This window comes from Microchirus variegatus, assembly GCF_963457635.1.
Source record: "Microchirus variegatus genome assembly, chromosome: 7".
Classification (NCBI taxonomy): domain Eukaryota; kingdom Metazoa; phylum Chordata; class Actinopteri; order Pleuronectiformes; family Soleidae; genus Microchirus; species Microchirus variegatus.
Window position 1 is genome coordinate 14,194,308 of NC_139808.1, and position 23,975 is coordinate 14,218,282.

At 38.7% G+C, this 23,975-nt stretch overlaps 1 protein-coding gene across 1 annotated transcript in view; it reads left to right on the forward strand.

The window, feature by feature from the left end:
- Positions 1–2,106, forward strand: part of fbln2 (fibulin 2) — a gene marked incomplete at both ends in the record, with an annotated part of 65,545 nt that extends 63,439 nt beyond the window's left edge. Inside the window, one exon of the mRNA XM_083892208.1 lies at positions 1,746–2,106. Coding sequence (XP_083748334.1) covers positions 1,746–2,106 — 361 coding nt within the window. The remainder of the gene's footprint in view (positions 1–1,745) is intronic.
- Positions 2,107–23,975: the final 21,869 nt, after the last annotated feature.

Sequence of the window (23,975 nt, forward strand, 5' to 3'; positions counted from 1 at the left end):
TTTAATTTCATTTTTAAAGAAATGTTCAGTTTTTTTGAATATGAAACATAAAAAACATTTTGATAATGACAAATGCTATTCATTTAAGACAACTGTGGCTTTGGATGATGGTCTTATTAATTTGTTAATCAGTATCTCACATACTGCATGTATGTATTTACTAATACTAATATTTATATACCATGACTACGTGAAATATATATTTTACATAAACATACATATTTATAGTGAATGTCCTCATGAGATACCATGGAGAGAGAGAGAGTGAGGGGAATGCTAATGGTGAACAAGTGAAACTGATGCACTGCCACTTTAATCTCCAGTGTGCATGTGTGGGTTTATTGTCAGAGTTTGCCTTTGAGTTCCTGTAATGAGAAATAGTGCACAGTCCACCCCTGGTCTTACGGTGCAGCACACGGCACAGAAAGGGTCTGCTGAGGTGTGAACCTGTGGCAGCTGTAGAGGCTGGTAAATGAACATGACTCCCATCGAGGGCTGCGAGGAAGTCGGGCGGCTTTGATCAACCCGCTGATTCCTTAGCCTGTCTTTGCGGCGCTGCTCCCATGGAGAGGAACAGCATGTGCACACACACACACACACACACACACACACACACACACACACACACTGAGGCAGTGGTTTATCAGAGTTATCAGGAGACACGTTTTTTCACCACAGCGTGATCATGTGGCCTGACTGAGCACAGACAGACTTCTAACATTTATGTAAGGGAGTCCACTTCTCTGCCCTCACTTGCCACTGGTGCAGAATCTCAGACTTTATTGTGTCTCCTTGGCACTGCATCAAAACTGCACCTGTAAATTCTGATTTGTGATGGATAAGCATCATAAGAGGCAATCGGCCACTGGTCAGTGATGTATAATGATGGACAAGGCGTCTCCACCACCTTCTGATAATGAAAAGGAGGTTGAATAATTCCAGATACTGGCTCTGACATCTTGCCCATCATCAACAGAAGTGATTGGGTAAAAGTTGATTGAATTGAAGCCTTGCCAATAGCGCAAGGCTTCAATACTGCAGTCGTGCTGCTCTCAGCTGTCAATCATGACATCACGCGCAACTTTTATAATGGGTTAGACAAACTAATTGAAACCAAACTTTATTAAATCATTTGCCCTTAGGGCAACGCTAGAGGACAATGTCTTGTAATCAAACAAAAAAAAGAGACGGGTAGAACCATCCGTCATCTGCTGGCACAGGATACACAACACATCAAGTAGTGTAAAGAAAAATAATAAAACATTGTAATATGAACACAAATATGACATTTTCTCCCAGGTAACTGCACAACAAGTAGAGGTTATATGATATCATTTGAAGATTCTATGTAAAATCCTATATAATTAATAAATGTGAGAGTGAATGTGTGACCCTGCGATGGACTGGCGACCCTATGTCAGCTGGGACCCTCATGTGGAGGTTAAAGCGGTAGACAATGAATGAAAAAGTAACATAAAAAATCTAACTTATTCGACAAGAAAGGCATGAATTGACAAAATAGAAAAAAGGTTCATGACCTATACCACAGCCAGCCACCAGAGGGCAATCCAGACACATATGTAACAGTATTTTCTTCAATTTCCTTCAGTTTATTCCATAGACACTTTTTCACTTGTAGGATGTGGGTCTGGAAGAAGAAGCTACAATGTACCTCGCAAAAAAATAATACTAAACATTGTTTTGCTCATCTTTCTCTTCTTCTATTTCGTTGACGTCATTTCCAGCCGCTGTGAGCGAACCGGCTGTCCCAGCAGCTCCTTGGACTGCCAGAAGTCCCCTGTTCGGATCACGTACTACCAGCTCAGCTTCCAGACCAACATCATCATCCCAGCCCAGATCTTCCGAATCGGACCGTCGCCCGCTTACTCCGGGGACCATATCGTCATCAGCGTCACCAAGGGCAACGAGGAGGGCTACTTCAGCACCAGGAAGCTGAACAGCTTCATGGGTGCCGTATACCTGCAGAGACAAGTGCGCGAGCCCAGAGACTTCCTCATAGAGGTGGAGATGAAGCTGCTCAGGCAGGGAACGGTCACCTCATTCCTCGCCAGGATATACGTCTTCATCACAAGCAGCACCATGTAACGGCAACATAAAAAGGAGACTATTTTCGTATGGTGCCAACTTTTTTTTTAATATATGTACAAACTCTTTGTGTAATGGCGACTCATATTCAAACGTTTTCAAGTATCTCGTAAAACTGCTCAAGACGAATCATATTTACTGATAAACCATGAGTGACTAAGTTGACTCTTTGCTCGCGTCATTTAGTTTCTATGCAACAGCGTTGTCGGCGTCTGCTTATGCTCCACGTTCATACGGACGGTGGAAAGGTGCTGCACTGATTCATCTGACTGATTGATCACTTAGTTGTTTGATCCGTAACATGTCATAAATTGGTGGTGAGAAATTTCCCCAAACCTCAAAATGACGATGTCCTGAAAATGATTTGTTTTGACCACATAACAAAGATATTCAGTTCCGTGTCACAGAGGAGCAATGAAAAACCAGCACATGAAAGTGACAACACTCAAAACTGACTATTCCATGATCAAAGTAGTTGGTGACGACTTTATTCCGTGACTAAGTCATTATTCGATTCTGCTCCGCTGTGGTTGAAACTCCATGAAGGTTATTCCATGAAGTCTGAAGATATATTAGTAAACAGTACAAGCAGTACTACAAGTTAAGGCCTTAAACTGACAAAATGTATTGAACTTTTATTTCAGAAATATTTCCAGTTAAAAAAAAAATAGAATGTAAAAAACACATTTTTATATTTACTAAATGTTAATGATCGGTTATGTTTATTTTAACTAAATGTTGTTGTTTTTCTTTTATTTTGTGCTTGGTTTGTTTCAGTCTTTTGTTTGTTTGTTTATTTGCCACAAATGTATCTGACTTCCCCTGAATATAAAAAAATATAATGTTTATAAGATAATGAAAGAAATATTGTTTATGTCCAAGCTATGAATAGCAACGGTATCATTTTTGGATTAAGTTCCACTTTAAATTAAATAAAAACTGTCACACTTTGCTTCACCAAATAATCAGAGGTTAAAAGAACAGTATAAAGTATAAAACTCCATTTTTACATTCCATTTAAACGTATTTAAATTACCAAAAGTATTCGTTATTGATTTGTCATTGTCGGTCTTGAGCCTCAGTGGTCTCCATTTGTAGTGTGGTTACAGAAATAATCCTTTGGACAGAATATTTGATGTATATTATTATTATTATTGTTGTTATTATCACTAAGATTATTTTGGTTTTATGATGTAAGCTGATAAAATAGAAGTGCTGAATGGTCGGTCCACAACACACCATAGAGGACATTCATGTATGCTATTTACAGCACTGAGAACATCAATGTAGTGATACTGATAATCTTTTTTTTTAATTGTCATATTCTTTCCTTTATTACTGGACATCCTGTGTCTCTTTGTGTGTTACTGTGTTGTAATTCTCTCAGGGTAAAGATCGTGCATCTTGTGTTTTTTTTTTCCAGACCAATTCCTGTGTTGTATGTAGGAATAAACTCTGTTATAACTTCTGACTGGTCTCACGCAACATATCATAAGACTTTTACATTATAAAGCAATCAATAAATAACGATCAAACTATTGTAATGGACTATATTATGGGTGATCAGTGAGCCAACAGCTCCATCTACTGGTCAAATCAGGCCTCACCACCCTTAAAAGTGAATGCTTATCACTGCTGCAACGTTTTAATTAACAAGTCATGTTTGAATATAGACTGCATTGCAAAAAAGGCTAAGCTTTTCTTATCTTAATTGTTTTATCAACTATTCCACTGCTCAACAAGGACCGTTGTGTGTGTTAACACCCTCTGACATTCCCACCCGGAAAGTGTGTGTGCTTCACCACCTCGGACTATTAATACATGCCAGCAGATAGCATGTCTGATGGAAAATTAGGCCTGGTGAATCCCTCCCAGGTCACCAAATAAATAAACCCCACAGTTGGACTGATAGGAGGTTTTAGAAGACACTTTTAGCTCTGATATCTTTGGACTGAAGCTGACAGTAATGGTAATAATAATAAAGTAATACTCTCTGTGTTGGAGGCATAAACAAGAAAGGGGCTTTATTGTTAGTATTTTCAAATGAAAAACATAAATTACAATTAAAAGAAGAAACAAAATAGAGGGAGAAACAAATATAAAAACACAAATACATACATGAGACTTAGAAGCAATTCAACCAGTGCACCCTTAGTCTGGATGAGTATGTAGACTAAAGTTTGGTCACATTGGTTTTGGTTTGGTTTCTAATTTGTCAGATATATAGTGTTCAGTATCAAATATTTGCACCACTGATGTATCTTAACTTTAAATGAACGCTAAATCCTCCATTCCCAAATTTAAGAGTGCCAGGGCCCGCTTTGAAATCTGAAAATCCTCTGAGGCCCAAACCCAAACCTTAAATCACAAATCTATTTAACACACACGACTAGGATCAATCATGTGGTCATTACGGCTGGGCTCCATGTCATATTTGAAAGGTTTAACTTCACAACAAAGTTAATCGTCAACATAAATAACAATCTACGAATTAAAATTACCAAATAAACAATCGATCGCCTGACATTGGACATTTACACACAAAATATCACAATACTGATATGTACACGCACACATGTATACAGTATTGTATTACCTGTACCTGTATTTATTAAAATCTAAATTACATATATTAGGGCAATTTAATACCTTTATTTAATTAATTAATTATTTTTGACCTTTCATTGCCCACTTGCAGTACCGTCACGACCCACTAGGGGGCGGCTGCCCACACTATGGATATGCCGTGATACTTGTACGTATATTGTAAAGATGTTGAGGATTCTATTAAGAAACATGTCCATATCCAAAACATAATACACATATATTACCTTTATATATTTCCTATATATATATTTTTTTATAAACCAAAACACGTCATGTGATGTGCCACAGGAAAAGCAGTTCACGTGACCATGAAAAGTGCGCGAGAGGAAACTATTCTAATGGAGGGGAAAAAGCGAAGCACCTGTTTGACCAAACACGACGCGGTGACGCGGAAGAACGACACACTTCAGCACAAAGGTGAGTGAACGCAATGTGGTTTTGTGCTGCGTTTCGTAAAGATTACACACCAGTGCGTGAAAAATAGTTTGGTACTTTGTGTATACTTTGTTATTACATTATTTGTTTTCCTGTGTGTTGTTTATAAGAACCGAGGTTGTCTGTCACAGTATTTGTTGAATGCTGTGCTATTGTGGGTCTTGTGTGTCACTACAACATCTGCATTTTGCTTCTTTGTTTTTTCATGACTGTGCTTTCACCCTTGATGCATATAGTTTTTTAGAATATACATTATCATGTACAGTCCCTTATATGAACATGTCAAAATCATACTTTTTTTGAAGTACACAGGGGCTTGCTCTCACTGAAAACATGGCTGTCAGCAGCTAGCATGGATTACTGAACGGGCCTACCAGGTCCAGGCCTAAGGGCCCTACGGCTCAGAGCCTCGGTGCTACTGTCCTGATATCTGCTATTTCATTACAATATTTCAATGGGGCCTTAAACACTGGTTATGCTATGTGATATAGAGCCCCTAAATCATATACCACATCTTATATTATTCACCACTGATATTTTAAAGAGGCCCCTCAGCCAAATAAGCTATAAGTTATGTTATATGTTTAATAGGCCCCCTCAATCATATTATTATTATTATCATTATTAGTATTATTAGCCAGGTGTTGCCTGATAAAGTGCTAGTGGGAGGCCTGTCTGTGTCCTGAGGCCCACTGGCTCATAATCCGTAATCCAGGCCAGCAGAGACAAAAAAAATAACAAAACAAAATACAGTAGCTACTCAACGAAAGGTTGTCTAAATAAAACCCTAATCCGAAGAATATACTGTATGTGCCCCTTTATATTTGTTTGTGATGCTTTTAACAACATACAGATTAACAACATACTGTGCACAAACTCATAGCTGGTTCAGCTCCAGTCCAGCCCGCTCTCTTCTCAGAAATACATGAACAGTTCTTCATTACCTCATATGTAGTTATATTAAGTGGCAGAGTTTTTCTGTGTTGTTATTTTTTTTTTTGCCATCCAAGGAAGACATAATTATGTTACAAAGTAGTGTAGGCAAAGGCAGTAGAGTTGGAAAAGGTCATGTGTGAACTGCAGATAAAATAAACTCTGCACAAAGTGGAGATTCATTGTTTTTTCACATGATCTCTCTGACTGTTTTGTAGCATATACAATGTGTGAAGAGAATAATCTCTGCATTTGCTTTTCACCCACTTTACAACAACACGACTGTAGACGTTTTTATCTCTGCTGAGGAGATTATGTTTTTGGCCTCATTTGTTCGTCTATCTTTCTGAGCGCAGCAAACTCGATGAAATGTTATGGAGATGTAGGTTACAGCCTGAGGAAGATATAATTCAATTTTGGTGGTGATTCGAAATCTGTTTGTAAAACAGAGATGGGGAAGTGTTATGACACTGTGGGAAACTGAACAACCTTGGCAGAGGTTTACACTCTCTGAGTGCTTTCTCTTGTCAAGGTTTGGGTTATTACCATTTTTGACCACTGCACAGTAAATAAAGTGCCTCCTCCATGTCACTGATTATTTTCCACTCATGTCCTTGTAAACCACAGCAGAAGAAGCACTGGCAGACGATGTTACCGAAAGAGCAAAAGTCAATGAAACAGTTGTGGCAAATGAAGTGGAAACATTGTTAGTGGTGACATTGGCGTTTCATCCAGCTGTTTTATGAAGTTGAATAGAAGTAATTATTGAGGAGAATAATCTCTCTAATGACAGACAGAATGACATCAGGTTTTAAAGAAAAGCATCTCTTCTCATCAGTGACAAAAAGGGGAACACTTAGCAGATTTTGAGGCCTTTAAGATTGTAAACAAATTCTAAAACTGTACATATTTAACTTGCACCTTTTCCATTTCATCTCATCAAATGAGAAAGACAAGTGCATGTAAATGTAAAAACAACATTGTGAATGATATTTATCACAATAGTCAGTGGTCCACATGGCCTGTTGTGTATAATGCGCAGCCCGTGAAGTGGTGACATGAAGTGGGTGGCGTCTTCCCTCTCTGCTCAAGCCCAAACATCCGGTCATTGAGGTGGCGTCCCACACATGAAGGGGTGTGGTCTCTGATTAGGTGTCTCCACTTCAAAGGCTTATCAAGAATGAGATTAAGCAGACATCCAGTCACATTATTCCACCGACGCCCTTAATGACAACAGTTTCACTGGAGGGTTTTACTGTAGAATTGCAAGGTGGCTATAAATGTATAGACATAGAGTTGTTGATTGTGGGAGTTTGATCACACTTGAGAGTAAATTCAGAGCAGAGAACAACAGATGCTTTGTGGGATCTTGGCAGCTCCTTTACAAAAGGAGATGGGCTTCAGATGTCACATCAGTAAATTAAAGGCACCATATGTCAGAATGTGGCCAAAAATGGTCACTACACTCAAATTCAAAATACGGAGGTCTTTTAGGTTTAATTTTCTCCGCCATTGTAACTCAGATGTAACTGGCAACCCGTGGTTGCCCGGCAGCTGAGACTCTACTGACTGCAGTGATTGGTAGACGGCGGTAGGTGGCGCCACATGCCAAAACATGATTTCAAAACATAAACATGATTTGCGGTCCACAAAATATTTTTTTTAATGCAAATATTTTGGCTGTACTGTTGTTGGTGAGTTCAGTATGTTGTATGAATATTATTCCTGGGTCTCTGTGACATATTAGGAAGATTTTATTTTATGGCCAGTTGCTTTAGATTTATTACATAATGCACCTTTAAATAAAGAAACATCAGGTATTAGGCAGTGAAATAAAAGCAATATGTTCAAGTGATTAGTGACCTTGAATTGGCCAGCCCTTTCATCTTAAATCGAGATGTGAGGAAAGCGGAGGACAACTCTGCTGCTAGATGGTGAGTAAACTTGGAGCGGAATCCACAAGATTTGGGGTGAATTCCAATTCCTTGCTTTACCCTCAATCTCAAAAATGCGTGCTCCCGCTAGTGCAAGTGCTGTCCCGATTCTCAGAAAAATTAAGTTGAGGGGCGAGTTTAAGGGCTGTATCGCCCTCAATATTGAGATTTTCCGAGACCACCTTTGGGAGCAAGGGCTACCCAGAATGCATTGCGTGTTTTCACATAAGAAAGATGGCGTCGAAAGCAGCGAAGCGAGTGCGATACAAATTAAGTATTTTCTTTGTTAATAGAGATATAAACATTATGAAAACCATTGTATTATCTTAGTTTAGGCCCATAATATGGATTACTGACGTCATTGTTGCGTAATATTTATTTTTATTTTACGATCTTTTGTCAATAGCCGACCGGTGCGGACAAGCGATCGTTTGCTATCGTTTACTTTTCAATAAGCCGTGGTGTGTGGTAACTGTCAGCTGAATATGTCCGTGGTTGTGGTATTTGTATGAGTATCATATTATAACTAACTGACAACCTAATAACTTGACTGAAATAAAATAATAAATAAATAACCGCTACGTTAATGTGTTCTTCTTTTTTGGAGTTGACAGACTAGACGCAGCTTTCGCGTTATTCTACGGTCTGAAGACATATCTGCATTTAAGGGGTGTCCCATTTCTAAGTGACAAAATAACCCTCAACACTTGGTTTTGAGGGCCAGTTAAGATTAAGGGTTGAGCTTGAGGGTTAAGATAGGAATTGGAATTGGCCCTTGATTTAAAATTAAAGGTTGATAAAGCAGCTGTTGTACTAAATTGTGTGAAGGAAATGTCATTATGTTGCCTCTGTATCACGATACGTACAGTTCTGATGTTCGTGTTTATTTTGTTTCTTACTGGAAATCCAGCAGACACAAACGGACACAAACGTGCAAAATGACAGCAAAAGAACTCCAAAAAAATTATTCCCAAAGATTAACATGAAGGAAAAAAAGACTCGGGGATAAAATAAATCAAGTGTAAACAAGGTATGCAAGATCAGAATCTGTTTTATTAGCAATTAGGTTTCAACACACAAGGAATTTGCTTCGTTGTTTTTGTACTGTTGTATTTGTTTCTATGACATTGTGCACGCTGAGGTTAGCAGTGTTCCCAGGCTTTTTCCTGTGGTAACCTCAGTGAGCTATGGCTTGACAACAGAGGGCAGCAGACTGCACTGATGCACCAGCAGAAGACGCACGGTGTGCTGCTGAAAGAATGTTCACTTGCTCAATATACACTTGCGTAACAATGTCTGAGCGTCACAGCACATCAAATACATGCCTACTTTTTCCATTCCAGCACGTGAGCAAAAGCACATTTCCATTCTTCTCACCAGCGCTTCCTCTCACTACACGGCCACGCCACTGATTCCATTTCACTGCCCGCTCTAATCGCATGCCCACTGCAGTATAAATGTCAGTCTGAGTTATTAGGAGATGGGAGACTCTGTGTGAAATCATGAGTCATCTTTTCCATGAATAGATGAGATGTGTTTCTTCTACGCAGAGAACTCCCTCCGTGACACTGACACGAGGTCTTGTGTCGGGTTCTGGTTAAATGATGCCTCAAACGTCTGTGTCTGTGTGAAAGTCTGTTTATGCCTCGCAAAAGTAATCAACCAGTAACCAAGTAAGAAATTCATACAGCTTCTGTTTGCGCAAGATCCCCATTATTGTTTTGTCAGCACACTCATGATTAGTCATACTTAAGAGTTTTCCCAGGTTTAATGGGTTTGGATTTTTTCTTGATATGACAAAACAGCGCCTCGTTTTGATTAATATTTCTCTATCGTAATTGCAATCACAAACAAATGCCATTTCTAGTGAGAGAGCAGTATATCTCTTGGATAGGACTGCTGTAGAGAACTCCTTGTTTTTATCTGGTGTTATTTTACTTTTTAATTATCCAGTGCAGTGTATGTGAAAAGGTGTGTTGTGTTGGTATCTGAAAGGAGTAGATCATTAATAATTGTTCCTCCCATTATTGATTAATGTGTTGATTTTGTCTCCCACAAGCCAAAGATATCAGTTTACTGTGACGGAGTGTACAGTTTGCGTTTCTACTCAGGATGTATTTCATGCATATTACAACTTTGGAAACAAAGTCTGTGACTCTTCTGTTGTATCACAGAGTCCTGCAGTTCACCACAAGGCCACACTGTATGCAGCGCTATAGTTTGCAGAGGTGCAGATATTCCAGATCTCTCCACTTTATAACACTATTGTTCGCTTTTGTTTTGGAACCATTAAGTGTTCTGTACAAACCAAAATATTGTTTTAGATATTAAAAAAACAGCTTGATATCATTAATTTATAATAATTTGTACATTCATTGCATAAAGTAGTGATTATATTGCGGATACAGGAGTGATCACAATCAGGAACACTTGCAAAATCAGCAGGAATTAATAAAATATTACTGCGAGGACCTCCACCTATGAAATATTTTGAGGGCTTTGTGCCTTAATCCAAACGGCATCAAACATGTGGCTCTTTGTCTGACTTCCTTGGTAACTCGGAGGAATGAGTGCAAACACGTCAGAAACATGGATGCATGACCAGAGGAAAGGAGAGACTTTCTCTACACAGCAAGCACCCAACTTCCCTTGCGGCGCTGACAGTTAAAAACAGGGCGAGAGACTTGAAATCATGAAATCTATCATTCCTTAACATGCTTGTTTCCGGCCTTCAGGGAACTGGCTGACATGTAGCTCATCATTGTTAACTTCAGTTTCATGTTTTGTACATGAACAGGACTGTTAAGATGAACTGTCACCCCAAAAACATTCCATGTGCATCAATACGGCACTGTAAAGGAGAAGGTGATGCATCTGTGAGGAAGTAATACAAAGACATAGACGTTATTCCCCTGCATTCCACTGACTTTAATAATAATGGTTATCTTGGATTTTATTAACTTTGACAGGCCATTTCCAAATCCCTATTCTGCTGCCCACAGATCAGTACTGCTCTCCTCGCTAAGTGAGAGAAATTACCTCCCCCTAAATATGAAATGTTTTGCTTCCCGTGTTCACTGAAGACTAACTGCTTTGTAAGAGGTGGCTACTGCAGGTACATTAGGAAGTGAGTTCCTCCATTATAGCCAGAGTAATGAGGACATTAGCTTTGTCAGATGGCTTTCTAAGATCATTAAAGGAGTCATTTCAGTGTTGTGCTGCAAGAAATGCAATCATCTACAAAACCAACAACTATTTTGATAGTTGAGTAATCCTCTTGTATGAAGTCATTTCAGCTTTATATGTGATTTTTTTTTTTTTTCAGAATGTCATAATTTTCACCACTTTTCTGTTTTTATAGTTCTAACAATTGAATCAGTCCGAGAAAATATTTTGCAGATTAATTGAGATTAAATGTGTGTTTTTTTTGTAAGTGTTAAAACTATACTCCAGTTGCATGACATTAATAGGCTTGATCATCATTGTGTAAAGTCAATCACTTATATCCAGCCTATAGATGCAACAGACAGTTTGAAGTATTCATTGAGTTGTCCAGCAGAGGGCACTGTGAGCACATTTTGGCCTGCATCAACACTCATTAGAAGAAAACACACTTATGTTGTTTTGTGCAGTGACAATGGAGGACACGAACTAACTGATACTAACTTTATGTATTGATAAATGTCCTTTAACTGTGGATTGATGTGAACTGAACTTTTTAGATTCAGCCCTTTGCATTGCAGGGTTAATTGCAGGCCGTTTTCACAATTACGTCATTTCTTGACTTGTTTGATAGTCTCTCTTGGATCTTTTTGGAATGATGTCGCATTGCACATGTATGTTACATATACTGTATGAGTGTGATAGTCCTGAGTCTGATTGTCTCCAATCAAACCTCCTCTGTGTCCTTCCAGTTCAGTGCTTTCTATCAGACAGAATGTCTGGACCAGTAGCAGGTTGAATCTTTCATGTGAGTTAATGAAGTTTAGAGCCGAGTGTTGTGTTTGAAGTTGTCCAACAGTGTGTGTTTGTTGAGGCTAGGGGGTTTCTCGTCTGAGTCTTTTCGGATGCCTTAGGTCAGCTACACAGAGGGTCAGGCTGACAGCACGGCCCTTTGTACTCAACAAGTGATGCTCACACAGGTACGTTGAGCTGCTTTGATCCTCAGGTCAGATGAATCAGCCACAGGTCACTCCAGAGCTATGATTATAGAGCTCAAAGCTGCACTTAGGATCATCTGTTTCAGTCTTCAGGAACAAACTGCCTTCACCTGCCATGTAGTTGTATTATTTTCATTCCTTGTATATTGAGATTTTTGCGTATCTTTGCCTACACATGCTGGTATTAAACAGTCATGGAAAGTCGCACATGACCTGTTAAATTCTCCAAGGATGGCCTTGTCAGTTCATAATATCTTAGTCTATTTTCAGATAACAATTTCATATTTTGTGTTGGTATCACAATCATGTTAATCAGTTAATGGAAGAGCTAAAACGACATAGCATTGCATCGAGACAAATCGCTATTTTTCAAATGACTGTGAGGCTCAAAACATTTCACTTCTGTGGTCTTGAGGAGAGGGTCCCTGCAGACAAACCAAACTGATTGGGATCTAATTGCGATCATTTTGGAATTGGAATTGAGATTGCAAGATGATTTGCGGGAATGGTAATTTTTATATCAATGGTCTCAATTTCATTCGAAAAACGCGTAACAAAACATATTTTAAATGAAACGGTGTTCTCTTCTGTAGAATATCAAGACAATTTTGGCTTAAACAAATATTGCGCCTCTTGCAATATGAAAATTGCAATAGACCGTATTGTGAAATTTCGATTATAGCCCCACTATATATTGATAACCTCGTGAGTTGACCCAATCCGCCTTGGTCTTGCACCTTGATGCTTCATGTGAAAATGGTCAGTTGAGGTGTAGCCCAGGCAGCGTTTACTCGTTTAAATCGGTGTGGACCTGCATTCTATGTCGGCTACATATTTAGCCTGTATTTGACAACATTCGTCATAGCGCAGCGCCTAGGACGATCCTATTTCAGTTTAAGACGTAGGCTCCTTCAAATGCGATTATTGAATATGGCCAACTTGGCATCCCAGCTGTGCACTGACTTTTCCAGTATTTATTATTCCTGTACTTAGTATTAAGATAGATGCTGTACAACGTTATGGCCTCCACGTGTACAGTAGACATTTATGGGCCGTAATAGATCCATTGTCTGACAAAGCGTCTTGTTTTCTATTATCATAGGGAGTCGTAAATCTTCAAATCACTCATATGGGATTTAAAGCTGCACTTGATTGATTGTTGATGGAAACTTGGGCACTGAAGATTTCAACAAGCTGAGACACACAAGCACCACAGACATGTTATTACATTAAAAAAAATGTTGGCAATTGGTTGCCTATTTACACATCCAGCAGACACAGCAATGATGGTATCATTTGGAGTCATGTTCGTCTTTACCTGTCTGATATCCAAGTCTTATTTGTGCACTCTTCTTTTATCTTTCCTTCCCGACTATCATAGGGAAATGTGGCTCTTTACCTGCTTAATGCTCCCTCTATGTTAACCAGCTAATAATTCATCATGTTTGGGTAAATGTAAATGTAAATGTACTTTATTTATACAGCCCTTTACAACAATCCTTTCGGTGATCCAAAGTGCTTTACACGAAATAAATAAATAAAGAGGAAACACATAAAAGTAATTAAAAACAATAAAAACAATAAAATAGTGCAAAATAAAATAAGATAGAATCAGATAAAAGATAAGAAGACAAAAGATAAAAAGTGTCACCATACTACTCGGTATTAAAAGCCATCCTAAATAAATAGGTTTTTAGCCTTGATTTGAAGAGGCCCAGGTCAGAGATAAGACGCATCTCAACAGGGAGTTTGTTCCAGAGCCTGGGAGCAGCAACAGCAAAGGCTCGATCACCCCAGTGTTTATATTTTGACCTGGGCACTTCCAGCAACATTTGGTTGTTTGACCTGGGCAGGATGGTCCACAATAGTTTCTTGAGATTGCAGCTGAAAGGTTTAGGTTTTAAAACAGGACAAGGTAAACGGAAATGCACAACAATAAGTTACATAAAAGTAAAAAAAAAAGAAGCTTAGACTGTATATAAATAATGGACATTTTTCTCTTGAATGGGCATCGGGAGGCAACTATGGTGGTTTCTATGCAGGTTTATAAGAAATTAGCCTTTCCTCCCTTAATTTGTGTATAGTCAATGAAGAGTTTATGCTTCTTAATCACAAGTTTAAGGTTTTCTTCTAAACAGCTTGATGTCCATGATCAGCAAGTCACGGTCTCGCTGTTGCTGAGGAAGGTTACATTAAATATGGCATTAAATGGCAGTTGACTTACCAACAGTAAGTCTGTCACATCCTTGAAATGTGTTTTTGCTACTGTAAGCAACCACTTTCACCTCACACTTTGTCATTTCATGAACTGTTGAGGTTAGTGCAGAGATTCTGGTTTGCCATCTATGAAAAACAATTGGGATTTTATTTATTATTCTTTCATGTAGACAAAACAAGGCAGGTCCTCGCAATGACCGTCATTGGTTCATACTTTTGTGAGGCAGCAAGAAACTACAGGTAGCTTTTTAATTACTCACGACATGCCACGATGAGTGCAGTGCAGCTATTATCAGCTCCATCTTAGCCCCCGGGGCACTGTTGTAATTCTTTTGCTCTTCTTCCAAAAGCTTAGTTTACAGGACATACGATTGATGAGTTCAAGGATTGTATTTCTCTGCACACCTCCAGTCTGCTCACAATTGATTTTATCTAAAATGTGCATTTTGTGAGTCCTTTCACAAATGTTTGAAGATATTATTGCCACTTATGATTACTTTGGTAGCCGACCAATCAGCCAATAAATGTTTTGATTTGTCATGAAGTCACGATTTCTACACTCTAGTAATTTTAACACCACGGCCAAGTAAAAATGTAACTGGGCTTGTGAGCAGAGACTTGCTGGTTCAAATCCCTACCAGGTCAGGGTAATGGAGCAAAGTTACCCAACACCTATTGCTCCCCGGGCGCTGCTCTGTGGCTGCCCACTGCTCCTAATTCTAGGAAGGTTCCTGGAAGAGGATGGGTTCAATGCTGAGAGATATTTCCCTACGGGGATTACGAAAAACAAGAAACAAACAAAACACGAACACAAAATAGGGGAGACAGCTACTCCTGTCATTCACTGCAATTGAAATGTTAGCAAACATGACTTGTTACATTACTTGGTTGAATACTTCATAGGAATTGGTCAATAGCGACATTCAGCGGTCTTTTATTTCTGTATTACAGAAATTGATGACGCATCAACAATTAAGTTTCACATGGACCAATTTTAATAATTGACCAACTTTAATCATCGACGTTGTCAACCGTCATGATTTTTGCTGCCACAAATTCTGCATTATGTAAATGCAAATGCAGACAATAGTCTGTGCAGATGTGTCTTTTGGCGAAGAAGAAACGCAGCACTCATGTGATTAACAGTCTGATCATGTGACCCAGTTCTTCCAGCCCCAGTGATGAATGACCCCGTTCTCATTCTCCCCCGACTAAGAAACTCATTAAGTCCATGCCCTCTTCAGGTGAAAATATCAATCACTGTCCATCAGTGACAGATCAGCAGTATGCACAAGTGTGCTTTATGCCTAAGGCTGTATGAACACTTTAAAATGATAGACCATGCTAACGCTACTTAGGGTAGACACTGTGTACTGGTCAGTGCTTTCAGTACCCAGTGAGCATACTATGGTATGTTATTTTATTTAATCAATTCACCAGATGAATCATTGAGTTTCAGTGGTTCCTTGTACTGACGCTCCATCAACAACAATAAAATGGGAAAGGTGAATGTTGTGGGAGTAGTTGTGTTATAGTGCATAAAATGTGTTTATACAATTTAAGGGGTGGTAAAAAAAAGCACTTGACAAAAATTAAAAACACAAAACAAACCAGCCAAAACTGATAAAATAGAAAGCAGTTATGGCACTAGAGCTGCAACTAACGATTATTTTGATAATTGATCATCTGTTGATTATTTTCTCGATTAATCGAGAAACTGTTTGGTCCATAAAATGTCGTTAAAACGTTAAAAAATGTTCATCAGTGTTTGTCAAACCTGGTCAAAACTTTTACTGATTTCTTTGTTATTTGGAGCAAAGAAACAAAGAAAATATTCACATTCAAGAAGCTGAAGCAATCCGAAATGTTTGTTTTAATCATGGAAAAAGCTTCAAACCAATTATTTATCAAAAGTTGACAATTAATTTAGCAATCAATTAAACGAGTAACCGTTTCAGCTCTAAACGGCAGTAACGTCAAATAGTTACTGTCCCTGGCCATCAATATGAATTACTTGAAAAAATGCAAAGAGTGATTTTATTTTGACCAAATGGATGACTTTGCTGGCTTACCTGTCACCTGCCCGTTTGTGCAATTCATTTTTGTGAATCTGTCATTTAAGAATTATGTAGTGAATTATTAATAAGCTGTTCTTCAGCTGCTCATCTCATTTTTGTCCACTTGTCTTTGAAGTATGATTTACATTTTCAGAAGCATGTGGTTGAAACAGTACAACAGATTTTTTTTTTTTTTTTACACATAAAAGGCTGAAACTTGTTTTTGTCTTACATTGTTGTCATCAGACCTACTTAACTAAAAACAGTAGTCTGTTGCTGGTGAAAGCTGTTGTGGGTTTGTTGGCCAGAAAATACTGAATACAGGATGATTGTCTGTGGGTTTGTTACCACAAGCTGACTTTGATGCACGATGAATCCTAATAATTTAACCACTTATAAGAATCATGGTTTTCTGTTGCCAAAGGTATAGAGGAAATGCATTTTACATTCAGGTATTGGAGCATATGCCATTTGTTGTGTGCAACACTATTTCACTACAGTAAAGCTGTGCGTCAGACTTTCATATGAAAATCTCCCATAGTTGTGCCAAAGACTGTGAAAGCCCTTTTCTACATTTGCTCTGTCTGAAGTGAAGTTGCATTGGTGACAACGAACATCTTAATGTTAGTCTTTTGCTGTTCATTACACGTAGAAGTCAAGAAGAGCGAGATGCAAGAATTCTTTTTTCCCTGAAATACTAGGTAATTCATCAAGTCTGAGTGATTTGTTATCATTCTGCATTCTTAAGTGGTTGTGAAATAATGCACATACAAAGCGTATGCTTGAGTTGCTGCTTGACACAGAGGTAGGGGTCCCATCAGGAAAGTAACTGTGCTGCGTGATGAGGGATAAACAGGTAGTGAGGTACAGACCGTATACAAACATAGCCTCATATTGAGTCTCCCTGTGTGACGCTACGTTGGAGAGAGTCGTGGCATTCCCGGGGCTCATGGTTGCGTTAATGCGGAGCAGTACAGGGCACAGATCATTATCTCCACACACAGAACAGATGAAAGGTTGATTCATGTGAGCCTGTGCTCCTGCATGTGCTTGCTGGTGTTAGAATGCCAATATTACCTCTTCAGGATTTGGAACTACTTATATCAAAGCATCTGCTTCTGGAATATAATAGTATTTGTTTGTAAATTGTTTTACTTTGTTCATTATTCAGTCCAGTTTCACCGTGAACTCAAGTGTTTATGATGAAACAAATTCAGTTTTTATTGCAGTGAGTGCAACACTTTAGTCTTTGCTGCATATGAAAGAGGGAGGTGAGGTCAAGACAGATATATGACCGTTACATTAAGTTATGTGTTTAGACAGAACTGAATCAGTGATGACACGTTTATAGCACTACAATGTCGTTTATACACACAGGAGCATAGAGTGTTTGAAAAATTATACTCAATGTCAATTTTAATCATCGCATAATAATGATGACAATGCTACCGCTGCTAATGATGATAATAATAATAGCTTTGCTACTCGATTGGGCTCCTGCAAGATGAGGACAGACAGACAGACAGACAGAGAGAGAGAGAGAGAGAGAGAGGACAGGGAGGAAAGGCACAAACTCGGGAGAGAAAAACAAGGTTAATGACCTGTAATAAAGCCATATTCATACCCTGAGTGTGAGTGCACCACAGGAGTTCCTCCAGCAGGTCTATAGCAGCATGACTAAGAGATGATTCAGGTTTCCCTGAGGAAAGCTCTAACTATAAGCTTCGTCAAAATGTCTAACTTTTAATACAGAGGGGAAACCCTGACTCTGGGAACCACAAGTAAGCCTGCCTAAATCTGGTCATTCATTGTCATGATCAAAAAAGACAATCAATGCAAGAATAATCTTACACATAACCACTTCAAGGCAAAGCTTAAAAACAGGTGTGTGTGTGTGTGGGTGGTGGTCATGAGGTGTGTTAAGGTGTGTGCTGTCTGAAAGCTTAAATGAGGGTCAGAGGAGAGGCGACACCTGACCGGCCAACAAAGCGCAGCTCTGTTTCCGTTCCATCAGTTGTCTTTCGACACACGACTTTGTGTTTCCTGTTAATTCCTCTCCCAGACTGGCCAGACTTTTTTCCCTCTCCTCTGATGTGGCAGATATTTTACCAAGCTCTCTGTTTGATAAACAAAAAGTGTTCAAGGATCTGTTTCATCCCTTCAACATGTACAAATCAGAGGTGATAATGAATTTAGGGTGTTGGCACGTACACTGACAGTTCAAACACTCTAGGATTGGGAAATGTCACAGATGACTGTTTTGGAACTCGAGATATTTCTTTGTTTTAAAGGTAAACCAACATGCTTGTCTTGTCAAGGGCTAAACAGACACTTTTTTTTGTAAATCTAAAAAAACTCGTCAAATAAGTACATTTAATAGTTAGCTGAACAAAGATTGCATCTCTGGAGTTAAAATTCACCACAGTATATAAATATATAGATATTGACAGATAACTTATTCGGACAGAAAAGTCTGGAACTTTTAAAGGTCCCATATTATGCAAAATCAACTTTTTAATCATTTAAATCCCTATTTTTGGGACTCTGGAGTCCCTATCAGTCGGAAAAGTGTGAAAAAAGATGACTCGCTCATGTTTTTCAGGAGATAAAACACGAAATGTTGATTGCACACTCCTTGGGACGTCAGAAGACACTAAATTCCTGGAATTGTTGTCTAGTGGAGCTCCGTTTTGTCCTTAAAACACACGAGAGTGCTGGCGAGGGCAACGACATCCGAAAACCAGAAGTCTGTGAAAAGTTCTGTTCTGGCTCCACAGTGCAGCACAGAGTCCTATATGGTATTTTGACCAAAGCATGTCACAGACATGTTCATTAGGACACCAGGGAACTAGTTTAACTTGGACAAATAGGATATAGTATTGGACATTTAAGTAAACACTTTTGAATACATTTAACCACACAACGTTACAGTCATACATTACAATCAGTGGACAAAAGTTGTTGATCTTCATTTAACATTTTCATGAAGTTTCAGGATGAATTGAGTCTTTCAGTAGCGTCCTATTAAATTGCAGTGCCGTGTTTCTGTGGTTTGATGGTAATCATTCATAGACACGGTTTAGAACTTGATTAGGTTGTGAAGAGGGCAAACTTCCATCTTTCATCTAACCCTTTATGTGGGGGAACAGTTGGGTTTTTAGAGTTGTGGGCAGACTCTTGATGTTACAAAAAAGTGGATGAAATCCATTCTCTGCTCAGTCCTTTTGCAAATGAGTACTTTATGATGTTTCTCAGGCAATAGTGTGATTTGTTTATTTTTTTTTACCTGTGGCTCTGACAAGCCCACAGCGTTAGGACTTTGTAACCTGTAGTTGGGGTGTGGCAGATTTTAAAGAGGAAATGTTGACCAACTGCCTAGCGCACTCTTGCAGTATTTGCAGTGTAAACTAGGAGGCTGGCAGAGGAGCGTGTTCTTATTTATCTTGGCTTTGGGCTTATCAGTTGAGATTGGAGCTGTTATGAGAAACATTTTTGTGGGTGGCCTCTTCAGTGTTTGTGGTTTAGCTGTGAAGGAATTATCTGAAGCCTCTTGTGAATCTGTAGACCCCGTTGTTTGTGCTCTTGAACAATATCCTAGCTTTTTTGTGCTGTGTAAATGTGAAGCTAGCAGGCAGAGTGAACCGTAACACAACAGATTAAAGACGTATTACTGTACGGCATCATTAATTCAATTAAGTCTTACATCTAAAGCAAAGTCTGAGGATTTTCCACAATATTAGAATCACCTGAAGCAAATACAATAAATAATACAAAAAGAACAATGTAGGAATGGAATGGCTGGCAGGGAATACAGAGCCATCACAATCTAGCGCAGCTTATTGGCTGGATTTTACCATCTACTTTTATTCAGCTTCACATCGCATGGAGGCGCAATATTTCTTCAAGCCAAAATGTGCGTTAAATTACCATTACCAATATTATTCTGACCTATACATATCATTATGGAGGCCCGTTTCTGCCAGGAGAAAATAAAACATTTATAAGATTAAAAAAAGGGTCATAATAATAAGATTGAAAAGGTGAAATTATGAGATAAAAAAAAGTAATAATGAGATTAAAATTGTTGTTATTATTTATTTTCTATATCTGGCAGAAACAAGCTTCCATACATCATATTCTACAGGCTGAAGAAAACATCTTTGTTTCTCACATGTTATTAAAATGAAAAGAAGAAGAATTATGTAAAAATTACCTTTCCCTCTCAAATCGCAAATCAAGTTGCAATGGCAAATTCAGTCAAAATAATTGCAAATTAGACATTTATATGAAATTGTTCAGCCCTATGCTTGAACCATTTTTGACCATCTTTACTTTTAATAAAATACAGATTGAAAGTAAACATAAAGCTAGTTTTCCAGATGCAGTTTTACCTTGGAAAGTGCATCCCAGGATCCGAGAGAACAACATAATGAAAATGAGGCTTGTAGGTGATCAATATACAGTATGTCATGGACAGTGTCATTGTTCTATTGTCATTTCTATTGTCATTGTTTTAATGGCATGGTTAAATTGTTAATGCAATGTAGCATTGGGTCTTGGTTAAACCTGGGATAATAGACCGTTTCGGACATTAAATAGTAGAACAAACACAGGCTTTACCACTAACATTAATTATGGTTCCACTCCATGCTGGGGTAGTGCTATTATTCATGTTTAAGGGTAGGTATTGAGCTGCACTGAGATCAGTCTCAGGCTGTTGCACACCAGTTTCGGACCATCAAACCATGAAGCCATGGACAATAACAAAACCTTCAAAATAGGTTTTAAATAACTAACGGATGAGACGGGGCACAGACATTCACTTCTCTGCCACATTACATCCAGTTATCTGTTTTATTGTTGTTGCTGAAGCAGCAAACGTGGAAATAAACCTGCACTTTTATGTAATTATTAAAAAAAAAAAAAAGAAAAAAGCTGTTTGTTAAGGTCCATGAGTCACACAGTCCTTGCGGATCGTCCAATTAAACCTCATCGCCATGGAGATTTGAGAAAGCAGTGAGCTTTTCTCCTTAGAGTGCACTTTAACCTGAACTTTCATCGCCTGATGTAGGTGGGTCTGGCTACAACAAAGGATAATGGTTCTGATGACTGATCCCAATGCTGTCTCACTGTGTGGCATGCAGTCTGCTTCTGTTCTGCTGCTGCTTTGACACCACACACACACACACACACACACACACACACACACACACACACACACACACACACACACACACACACACACACACACGCACACACAGACTCCGACATTACTTTTAGGGCTCAATTAAACACTACTTGTTTGGCTCTGACAAGATCGGCTCACTTTCAAGGTGATTTATTTAGGCTGTGAAAAGACACACCAGTCAGACTCCAATGGATACAAGTGAATCACACTAACAGGGTTTTACCCAAGTGCATTCACGCACTAGCAAACCCAGCAAGCAATGGCAGGCAGGGTTACTCATTGTCCCAGAATTCATCTTGAATTCTTTAGAATCATAATACAGACATTTTAGTGTGATTTGTCAAGGTTTCCAGGTCGAGTACAGATGCTCCTCTGTAATGTGTTAAAGAAGTATACTTTACCAAAGATGACAAAGAAATGTTTTTGTTTGAGGTAATCTTCATAAAGCTTCTACAGATGGTAGAAATGCTGAGTCAGCTTTTGTGGCTTAGTAGAGGGTAGGTGTGTTTAAAAATGTGTTTTATTCCTGAAGCTGTATTTTTTATATTAGTAGAAAAAAAAATTGGTTTGTGGACAAAACAAGACATTTGAGTACATCATCATCATTTCGAGGTTTGGGAAACACCAATCAACAGTTTTTTTTTTTTGTTTTTTTTTACATTTTCTGACATTGTATGGAGCAAACAAGTACTCGATTAATCTAGAAAATAATCAACAGATTCATCGATTATGAAAATAATAATCTCTAATTGCCATAAATTGTAATGGTTTAATGATTTCTTCTTTATATGGAGCAAAGAAACAAGGAAATGTATCTGACAAATCAGAGAGTTTATTTTAAAACCCCAAAACTTATCAATCAATAATCAAAATAAGAACATATTTAAGAATTGATTAATGATCGATTTGTTGACTTTATTGAAATTTGACACTCTTTTGGCCCATCGATTTGTACAGTATCACCACATTCCCAGATTTCTGCGTTTGCATTGCATACATTAGTGAGACAATGTTATTCTTTACTGTAGACATCCAGAATGACCCGAATTATCCTTCTTGTCTGTAATCATAAGTTAGTATTGGCCCATGAATTCTATAGTTGTATCATGAGCATCATACGCTCGCCTCCCCCTTCCTGTATGTCTAACTCTCTTCTTCTGGTCATAATGAATTTTTACCCTTCAGTAACATATCAGCTCTGGAATGCATATTATCTTTGACAGATTAATTTAGGGCCGTTAAATTTCCCATGCCAAGTATTGGACAGACCTTTGCAATGATGACAAATTGGGCCTTGTCTTGAGAGACGCACAGTTTTGAATTTTACCTATTTACTGTGGTGTTTGAGGCTGTAGTGTGAGTTTCATCTCCTCAACCCGCTCTCCGCCACTGTGTGGCAGACAGAACCCTCTAAATGAACAGGTACTGTTGACTAAATATAGCCGGACCCAGCGCCAAGTGGTGTGGTCTCCGACTGCAAATGACCACATCTACCAATGCCACATGATCCGTGCTTCTGCTTTTCAGGCTGGAAATGGCTCCCATCCACAGCTAATGAACATCCTTTTTACTGGATGACAAATTGAGCAGACAGAATGTGCGTCTGGCCATCATAAAGTATTCTCTCTCAGAGCAGTGCCGAGTGCTGCGTGTGGATGTGGGGAATGTGAGTTTGCTCTGTTGTGCAGCAGTCATACAGACAAAGGGCCGGGCCGCGGCCGTCAGCAACTGTGGGGCACGCTAAGCATCTGGTGACAGATCAGTCGGGATGCATGACCACTTTACACTAGGCAGAGTGTGTGTGGGAGTCCTGGATAGATACATGGAGTGTTTTTACTGCCTACTTAGTGCACACCTCAGGAATTCCACTGTGGTCCTGTCCTCACTAGTAAAACCTGCTTGTGTGCTCTGCTCCAAACAGCCATGAATTAAATTGTAGATCCCTGCAAAGCGCAGGTATTTTCTTTTTCACCACCTGTCTTATGTACTAGATTTTCTTCTTCTGACTGTTTAAATCTGGACAAATGGCAATGGCTAAGTGCTATAGTTTACATTTGGAGGCTTTGTGGACTCACTCACTGCAGATGATTCAGCAGAATGATATTGAAATGTTTCTCTAACAGGTTTGTAGGACCATATATATATATATATATATATATATATATATATATATATATATATATTGTATGGTCTCGAGTAACAAATAATACTTCCACTTCCTGTTGTTTATAAAAACCGCAGTAGATATTGTTGTCTTTATGAACAGCCGTACACAGCTGATACTTTAGATCATTTTCAGGATTGATATAAAAACACGAGGTTAAAAAAAACATTACTT